The sequence below is a fragment of the Engraulis encrasicolus genome, chromosome 8 (assembly GCF_034702125.1).
Source record: "Engraulis encrasicolus isolate BLACKSEA-1 chromosome 8, IST_EnEncr_1.0, whole genome shotgun sequence".
In the NCBI taxonomy this organism is placed as follows: Eukaryota; Metazoa; Chordata; class Actinopteri; order Clupeiformes; family Engraulidae; genus Engraulis; species Engraulis encrasicolus.
Genome location: NC_085864.1, coordinates 7,446,871 through 7,456,870, shown reverse-complemented (window position 1 = coordinate 7,456,870; position 10,000 = coordinate 7,446,871). Strand labels below are relative to the sequence as shown.

The 10,000-nt window shown below is 44.8% G+C and overlaps 1 protein-coding gene across 2 annotated transcripts in view; it reads right to left on the bottom strand.

The window, feature by feature from the left end:
* The window catches only part of zgc:162698 (Transmembrane protein 87A-like), a 44,267-nt gene that overhangs the window by 23,784 nt on the left and 10,483 nt on the right, over positions 1–10,000 (bottom strand). The window contains exons 11-15 of one of the 2 annotated variants that reach the window (XM_063204906.1): positions 9,102–9,201; positions 8,823–8,916; positions 6,898–6,972; positions 1,439–1,547; positions 576–634 (exon numbers count right to left, since the gene is read on the bottom strand). In XM_063204906.1, the coding sequence (XP_063060976.1) occupies positions 576–634; positions 1,439–1,547; positions 6,898–6,972; positions 8,823–8,916; positions 9,102–9,201 (437 nt within the window). Of the gene's footprint in view, positions 1–575; positions 635–1,438; positions 1,548–5,518; positions 5,588–6,897; positions 6,973–8,822; positions 8,917–9,101; positions 9,202–10,000 lie in introns of both variants that reach the window. The other variant, XM_063204907.1, reaches the window with a different exon arrangement.

Genomic DNA, 10,000 nt, shown 5'->3' with positions numbered 1-10,000 from the left:
TTCACATCGATTCACACGATTGTGGCGTCACTTTATTTTGCTAGAATTGTCTTGCTGATAGAAAACTAGCAGCACGCATCTTACATCGCTACAAAGTACTTCGATTTAACTTCTAATTTGCTTCCGAATCTGATGGAAAAAGGGCTATAATCAAGTGTTTCTATAGCATGAGTCAAAACGAACTGCAGTAAGCAGAACATACTGAGCATTCAATACTGGAAAATAATACTTGTAAAATATGTGCACCTATACATTATTATTTCATTAGGGCAGTGGAACACAGTATATGCCAAATCGGACAGAAATATTTGATTTTCGATAAAATATATGAAGAAGTGAATTAGTTGAAAGGTGAATTTTGTCTACTACTGTATAAAGTACCAGCTACAGTGACTGAAGAGGAGGATGAGGATTACGGTAATTAGCTCCATTTTCACATTTCACCCGAAAGCCCAATTTTTTAATGAAAAGTGTAACATAAAACAAAAAAAGCAATATTAAATAAATACTTATTATTACTATTACTTTAATTATTACTCTTGCGCATTACAAACATACGCATGGCACTTTCTTACCGATTGACATTTGGAGAACTTGAAGGTGTGGGTGCTCCACACGATGAAGATCACAGAGGCTGAGAGACAGGAAGAGAGGGACACAGGAAGAAGAGAGCAATACAGGAGGTCAGAATATGGTTCTTTTCATTATCCAAACTCCCGCCCTCAACCTGTGTTTGTGGCCTCCCGCTTCGCTGACGCTCTACCTCAGTGGCGAAAACAATAGTCTCCGCTGTCTGTCAGCCTAGCCTTAACAACGTTTGGGGAACTTTTCCCCATTCAACAACCTGCTTGCAAATGAGAAAATGACCTTTGATATGCGCTTTTGTGAGATACTGAATTAAACTTCTATATTCATTGACGACTTGCTACATCATCACAAGGCCACAAGCACAAAGGAGGACGGGAGTTAAGATAATGGAAAGAAGCCATGGGATGATAACCGTGTTTCCAATGGCAACAACACCAATAGTCTAATCAGGGAGAACTGATGGCTCCTATAAGCACCTTGGTTACAGATACAGAAGATGCAATAATGTGAATCTTTATGTGCGCATTTGTCTTCATGTGTGCGCTGGTCTGTTTGCATACATGCGTGTAGGTACAGTATACACCTACATGTGTGCATGTGCACATGCATAAGTGTGTGTGTTAATCTGTGCATCTGCATAAGTGAGTCTGTGCATCTGCATAAGTGTGTGGGGGTGTACGCATGTCTGTGCAGGTGTATGTACCTATATACTGTACATGTCTGTGTGTATCCACTTGTATGCATGCATGTGGGTGTATGCGTGCGCCGTGCATGTGTGTGTTGGTGAAGTGTTAGAACAGTTTGTGCGTTTGTGTGTGTGTGTGTGTGTGTGTGTGTGTGTGTTACTCACCAATGACCGCGAAGATGAGTGTGTTGGTGAAGTGCCTGTAGAGCGAGAGCTTTACCACGTTCCTCCTCAGTCTCAGCAGCTTCATGGTCTGGGCCAGGCTGATGAAGATGTGATTGGCTGTCAAGGAATCTAGAAGGTTCTATTTTCAAAAAGCCAATGGGACTGCTTGGCTCTCAACAAAAATGCTCTTAAAAACAAGGAATCTAGACGGTTCTATTGTTCTATATTCTATTGTTCTATATTTTATAATTCTATTGTGGGTTCAAAGGCCCACAGAACTGCTCTGCCAGAGAGACTGGATAAAAGTATTATACTCTTAGAACCTCTGGCTTTGTTCTCCACTTAAAAGCTGGCCTCCCACAGTGGACAAGTCTGAACTCTCCCTATTCTGACTGTTGAGGAATCTAAGTGGTTCATTTTTTCTTGGGGTCATCCTTTGATGTAGATGTGATTGACGGTCTGACTGTAAAGGAGTCAAGGAAATGGTTTTGGGGGAAATTGTAGCTACAGAAGGGATGGAAAAGGTTTGAGATCTCGAGAGTTCCAGCACAACACCTGTCTCGTGCAGAATATTCTCTCTTTCCTACGTTCTAATCACAACTGTGCGTTCTATTCTGCTAAAATGTTGACGGAAAATCATCTGACAAGTCCGAAAAATGTGCATCAACACGGTGGATTGTGGCGAAACCAACCAGGGAAACCAACCAGACGTATCTTACATCGAACTCTCCCTATTCTCACTGTTGAAGAATTTCATTGGGTTCATTGTTTGTAGAGGTGATCCTTTGATGTATTCTTGTGCAGAATATTCTCTTTCCTACATTCTAATCACATACTGTGCAGTCTATTCTGCTAAAAAATGCTGTTATGGTGAGGTGGTAAGACTACTTTACTTTCTCACACAATTTTAAAAGATGCCCCTTCTCACACAGTGAGCAGGTTTAACTCTTTGCAAAAGGTGACAAAGTCTTAAAAAGTCACTGTGTTAAAACACCGCCTGCCACATTGTATGGTTTTGTACTCTCAAACTACCTGCCAACTACCTGTTTCCTTTCACAAAGTGACAAGGTGACAAGGTGACAACGCTGCTTTGCCTACTGTCTCTTGAGATAGCCAAAACATGACATCCAAAGTGGACAAGCAAGAGTGAACAGTCCCCTTTGATGGGCGAGAAGAGATATATAATACCCCTGCCACCTAAGGTGACAAGTCTACCATGTCTTACTGACGGTATGAATGTCTTGCCAGAAGAGTCTATCTCAAAGACGGAACATTTTGACAATCTTGACAGCGTTTGTGTTTCACTGTATTATTGTATATTGGTGGAAATAGGTTTAAACTTCCCTTTTAAAGTAGATTTCCTCATGAAGACGTTCAACATTTAAGTGCTAATTATTGCTAATCACTTTGAGACACTAGCCAATAGCAGATATACAGTAGTCGATTCTTATACAGACATGCTGACATAATTCACTGCCATTGGCACGAACGTGAACCACACCGATCTGTGTAAAAGGACGTCTTAAAATGTTACAGCACAAGCATTTGATTTTTAATAAGCTACAAAATGAAAAATGTATAATTTTGTATAGTGTTTAATGCTCTAAATTGTCTATATTGGTATAGCGTGTTGCGGAGTGGTGGCCTCAAAGCCGACCGCTGCGGCCCATGAGTCACATTGGGGCTGAATCTGATTATTAGGAATTCAGCTGATTTATTGGGGCCCATAAAGGAGGATGAGTCACACCCTGACACCTGTGTGCGTGCGCGCGCACGTGTGTGTGTCTGTGTGTCTGTGTCTGTCTGTGTGTGTGTGTGTGTGTGTGTGTGTGTGTGTGTGTGTGTGTGTGTGTTCGTGTTCTGAATACTGATGCTGCTCACTTTCCCTCCAAAGTGTCCCTGAGAGTGCGGGCTAAGTGGAGAAGGAAGCAGAAGAGGGAAAGAGGAGAGGAGGAGAGGAGGAGGAGGGCTGGAGAGGAGGAGAGGAAGAGAGGATGAGAGGAGGAGGAGGGGGGGGGGGTAAGAGAAGGACATTCAGCCCACTGACACCTCAAGGCAATGCAACAGAGGACTCAGGGGGAGGATGGACAGAGAGAGAGAGAGAGAGCGAGAGAGAGAGAGAGAGAGAGAGAGAGAGAGAGAGAGAGAGAGAGAGAGAGAGAGAGAGAGAGAGAGAGAGAGAGAGAGAGAGAGAGAGAGAGAGAGAGAAAGATGCACAGACACGAGAGGGGGAGATAGGAAAGAAGGACTGAGAGTGGGCGAGAGATAGGGAAAAAGAAAGGGATAGAGACAGTTCACAAAAAAAGAGAGACACTGAGCGAGGAAGAAAGGTAAAGAGAGAGAAAGTGAAAAAAGAGGAGGGCCAGGGGTGGTTAATGAGGTGTGGAGAAGGGAAGAGAAGAGAAAGGGAAGGAGCGGAGGAAGAGAGATGACATATGACCACAGGAGGACACACATTGCATTTACATACACACTGAAACTGAGGAAGAGATGGAGAGAATGGATAGAGAAAGAGATGGGGGGATGACAGAAGAGGAAGAGGAGTGAATAACAAATTCGAGATGAGCAGACCTGTATCCCTTCCACATCAATTTCTGGTCTCGGAAGTACTTAACTTTGCTATGCTTCCTCAATCCTCGTCCCCTGTGGACATATCGAGTCGGAGAGAGGGAGGTGGTGGAGGAGTCGAGGGAGGTGGTGGAGGAGTCGAGGGAGGTGGTGGAGGAGTCGAGGGAGACGGCCTCGGGCTGGAATCGAAGCCTGGTCCCTGGCGTAACAATTGCTGCCTTAGCCATCGGAGGCTGCCTCCACTTTCAAACAATTTTTCATCCATCACAAACACAAAGTTTAGTTGTGTGTGTGTGTTTTTTTTACCTAACCTTACCTACATTTTCAAGTTTATTGTAGAAGCAAAGACATAATGGACATTATTATTGATGTGTCTCCACTTTTGCCCAAGCCCTAGCCTTGTGTCCAATAGTCTGCAACAGTTACGTTTGAAGACAACAAACCAATCATGTACCTGGTTGTGTACTCTACCGCAGGTGACCTTGTATTACCTGTATGAACCTACTAGCGTCTATGTTGTCAAGGTTCACAGAGAAAAAAGAAAGTATTTTATGGTTTTCACTGTAACCAACTTTCTGGTTCAAGAGCACTGGAGTAAAAGCGACATAGACTGGATGAGTGACGCAGTATTTTATACTGCTTTCCACCACAGGTAATACTTTCTGACACTTTTTACTTTTCCGTTTATGTTTATCCGATGGCGTTTTAGAGAGCTTTGCTCTAACTTGCTCCATTTGGCTTTAGAGTTAGTGATTACAAAAAAATGTGGCCTCCTGTTCTGAGTTCAAAAAGAAAGAAAGTCAAAAAAAACAAGCAAATCCTAACTTTCTCCATGTTTGTCACTTAGTCTTCATTCGTACTCAATCGAAATGAAATATTTATGGACCCCATCATCTATTCTGAACATGCACGGACGATTTAGCTCAGGAAGTGGAAATCGATGCGTGAATGGGGGCAGGACTGTTCATCTCCCGTCCACGGAAACCGATGGAGGACTGATGTTGCAGTTGCAGAGAGATATATAGAGAGAGATGGAGGGAAACGAAAATAAAAAAGTAAATGGCAACTTGGAAAACTAGACAGAGACACATAAAGGATGGTGGCACAGGAGAGGAGAAACAAGGATAAGGGAGGAGGAAAGAGGGAGCCATGGTTTTGGGTTGTGCTGTAACAACACTAGAGAGGAATAAGAGAGGAGAGCAGAGGAGCGGAGGGGAAAGGAGAGGAGAGGAGAGAAGAGCAGGTCTGAAGGGAGAAAGTGTGAAAAGGGTGAAGGAACAGAACAAAAGGAGAAGGTAGGACGGGGAGAGGGGGATGAAAAGGGGGAAGAAGAAAGAGTAGAGCGGAAGAGTGGAAAGAGCGGAAGAGTGTAAAGAGAGGACAGGAGAGAGTTTAATGGTAGAGCAGAGGAGGAAAATGGAGAGGAGAATGAAGAAAAGAAGAAGAAAAGGGAGACTGAGGGAAAAAAGGAGGAGAGGAGCAGAGGGGTGCAAACGGCGAAGTGCAGGATATCCACCAGCAGAGGGCAGAGTCAAGGACAGCCAAGGGGATGGCAGCCAGCAACACCACATCGTCTTCAGCCTGACACACAGAAACACAGAGAGGAACAGAAGAGAAGAGAAGAGAAGAGAAGAGAAGAGAAGAGAAGAGAAGAGAAGAGAAGAGAAGAGAAGAGAAGAGAAGAGAAGAGAAGAGAAGAGAAGAGAAGAGAAGAGGGAAAAGATAGAGAGCAGGAGAGGAACAGAAGAAGGATCAGATCGCAGTGAGGAGGAGGATTACGAAGCAAGAGACAAGAGACAAGGAAATGGCACAGCATGCACACACACACACACAAGGAAGCACGCTCACACACACACGGACACAAGGGCACTCATACGGAAAGAAAGAACCTGTTGATCCATGCATACATCCTAAATAAGCCCACACACCACTGTACGAATCACCCTCCACGCACGCACGCACGCACGCACGCAAGTACGCGCACACACTCACAGCCACAGCCACAGCCACACTCACACTCACACTCACACTCACACTCACACTCACACTCACACTCACACTCACACTCACACTCACAACCACACTCACAGCCACAGCCACAGCCACACTCACACTCACACTCACACTCACACTCACACTCACACTCACACTCACACTCACACTCATTAATGTAGCCATTGCATTGGCCCATTTGTCCTAAAGGAAGTTCAATCATCAAGGGGAAGCAGAATCAGAGGTTATAAAGGAACACCACATCCAGCCAATCAGAAATGACAAAGGAACACCACATCAAAGAATATTCTATTAGAGAACGATAATTCAATCTCCGCCCACCCAATGCAAAGGAGTGTGCTCAAGTTTGGTCTCCTAAGGGTGCGTGGTCCCCTCCTTCTTCTCTTTCTGTGGTGTTTGATGGTGGCTTGCACAAGATGTGTGCTACCATAATCTACAGCACTAAGGGATCTCCATTTATTCTCAACCTAATGTCTCCAAAGGTCTCCTAGCCGAAGGCCTCCTAAAGGGGCGTTGACCTGACGTCACAAAGAATAGAATAGGCTTGATGTATCTTACTCTAATAGAAGACTCTTTGACCACATCCAGCTAATCAGATGTTATAAAAGGAACACATCCACACATCCAGCCAACCCACAGCACAGAGCCCAGCTGGATAAGGGAGAGAAGGAGGCACAGGAAGAGTAGGAGGAAGTTAAGAGAGGTAGAAAAAGGCAACCACTTTGTGTTCTTGTTTAACACAAAGGTCCAGTTTTCCAGGGATCTTACTCCCAGTTTCTCTAACATCAAGCAGAAACCGATGACAAGAGATAGAGAGAGAGAGAGAGAGAGAGGAGAGAGAGAGCGAGAGCGGTGCAGGTGTGGCCATGAAAGGATATCCACCAGACAATACAGGAGTCAGTGACGGCCAGCACAACGTCACACAGCAACCGACTGGAGTTGTCCTGATCCTTCTGAATAAGACACACAAGTCCAGGTGTCAGACATATGCACACAAACACACACAAGTACGCACACACACAAGTACGCACACACACATGCGCTCACACACATGCGCTCACACACATGCGCTCACACACATGCGCTCACACAAACACGCAAACACACACACGGCTGCACCTGCCCTGGGTCCTGGGGAGGGAAACGGCACAAGGCATCAGGGACAACGTGCATACACCCATAATACATTCTGTACGCACACACACGCACGGACGCACGCACGCACACACGCGCAGTGTCACGCACTGTAATGTGTAATTTCAAAGTTTCAGACTTTGTGGCTTTCTTTGACATGCTTTCATAAAGACAAAACATGTACCTGGGCAGATATATACTATAGTTGGTGATGAATTGATGGAGGGAGGCAGACAGTCAGGCAAGCAGGGTTAGCAAGCAGTGTTAGCAGGCCAGGTTAGCAGGCTTACAGATCCTGCTCAGAGCAGAGTCAGTAAGTCTGTACATGTCTATCAAAATGAATTCAAATGAAATCAAAACCAAACTAAATGCCTTCTTGTTCTTATGTTATAACTTAAAGGTTTGATAATAGCTTTCTAAGGGCATAGCTTAGCTTGTAAATAGCCCTATAACCATCAGTTTTTTTAAAGTTCTAATGTTTCTCCTATTACTCTGACTCTTAAAGGTGCACCATTTAATTTGTAGTAATTTATTTCCAGAATTCATGCTGCCCATTCACACTTTTTAATTAATACTTACTTAATAAGTATTCAAGTATTCATTATTATACGTACATGAAAAGGGGGATCTTCATCATTGTCCGCCATTTTGAATTTCCAGAAAAAGCTGCAAAACTTACTGTATTTTGGTCATACTAGTATACTAGTTTATTATTTAGCAAATATTCATGGACAGAACACATGTTGCAGTAGACAGCACAGCAATGAGCTGCATAGTTGCAACACCTACTCTGTCTAAAACGTCTGGAAATGTTATGGAAATTCAAAATGGCGGACAAGGAGAAGATCCACCTTTTCATGTATATACATTTTCCCAGTCATAATGAATACTTCAAATTTGATGGTGGTAAGTATTGTGAAAAAGATAACATTTGTGAATGGGCAGAATGAATTCTGGAAATAAACTATAAACTAAATAAACTATAAACTAAAACTATCACACAGTGCATCTTAAATGCTACATGAGTTGGGTGGATAGAATGGTGGCTAGAGGAAGGCGGGTAGCAGAGGCAGGCAGACAGGCAGCTCAGCTCAAGTCATCAGGCTGGGCTCCTCAATTACAGAGCTCTGATTGGCCGACTGGCCAGCCAGCCAAGTAGGTGTGTTCTAGAATATTCCAGAGGCTTCTGAGCCGTGGCAGGCGCCTGGTGAGTCAGAGGGCCAAATCTGATTCACCTTCTTAGAGGAACACACAGGCAGACAGGCAGGCAGACAGACAGACAGACGCATGTAGACAGACAGACAGGCAGACAGGCTCACACACACAGGCAGACAGGTAGGCAGACAGGCAGACATGCAGGCAGACAGATAAACAGACAGACACAGGCAGACAGACAGGCAGACAGACAGACAGGTAGGCAGACGGGTAGGCAGACAGAAAGGCAGATAGGCAGGCAGGCAGACAGACAGACAGGTAGGCAGACAGAAAGGCAAATAGGCAGGCAGGCAGACAGACAGACATCTGCCTCCTTAGTGGAAGGCAGGCAGAGAGACAGAAATACACCTATTCTCCCCACTTTGGCCAATCAGCCGGCCTTCCTGGGAGAGAGATGGGGGGGCTGAGAGGCTGGAGGAGCAGTGGAAGATCATGGGAGGTCAAACAGACTTACTGAGTTGACGCGCAGCACTCCCTCCACAATGGAGAAAATGAGGTAGAGCATACCCACGCCCACCACCCTGTGCAGCAGAGCCCCCAGACGAGGCCTGAGGAGAGACGAAGGAGAGAGAGGGACGGAGAGAGAGAGGGACGGAGGGAGAGAAAGAAAGAGAGAAATTACTGTCAAAGACATGGCACAAATTTTTGCAAAATAGAAAAATAGAATTTGCGTATCCAAGGTGTTATTGTACTGTATAATGGTGCATCCTTGTGCGTGTGTGTGTGTGCTTACTTGACGATGCCATATCCCAGGCTGGCAATGATGACAAGAACTCGAGCCAAAGTTCTCTTCACAGCAGACAGAATTTCAGCAAACACCACCGCTCCTTGTACTGCAGACAACACACACACACACACACACACACACACACACACACACACACACACACACACACGCACACACACACGCGCACACACACACACTTATCATTATGAGTACATGGTATTGTCATACTACTGCCTAAATCAATAGGAATGAAAAATGTTCATGCTCAAATTTGATAATGTGTAAACCCAAATAGTTAAACAAACACGTGCACACACACACACACACACACACACACACAATATCTGACCATCAGCTTTATCATATGACATACTGCCTGCCATAAAGTGGCGTGTCCCTGACATAGTATCCGCGACGTGTGTTTGTTCCCATGGCAGTGTGACACTGCGTTCAGCATGATGGATGGGGGTGTCACGCGCTAACCGGCCCATATGTCTTCCTGATAGAGAGACGCCTGACACACGACACACTGGGGGGACGTTATATTATGTTAGCCTAGCTCACTCGCTAACTCGCTAGCACGTATGTCTGTGATGTCTGTGATTGCAGGCAAGCACACACAGATAGATAGATTTACAAGCACATTGCAGCACTCAGTACACACTTTGGCCGTGGCTCAAAGAACTAAGGCACTGTAGTTTTAGGGCAGGGACCCGGGTTCGATTTTGGCCAAGTTCATTTCCTAATCCTGTATCGCACCGTAAACACAATAAACAACCCCCCGCCCCACCACGATTCACTTATAGCATATTAATACAGTTTACTAGGGCTGTCACACTCAACTCGCTATTCAGTTTGTATCAATCTTTTTAACCTATGGTTTGATATGCCCCAGAATTTGTAAA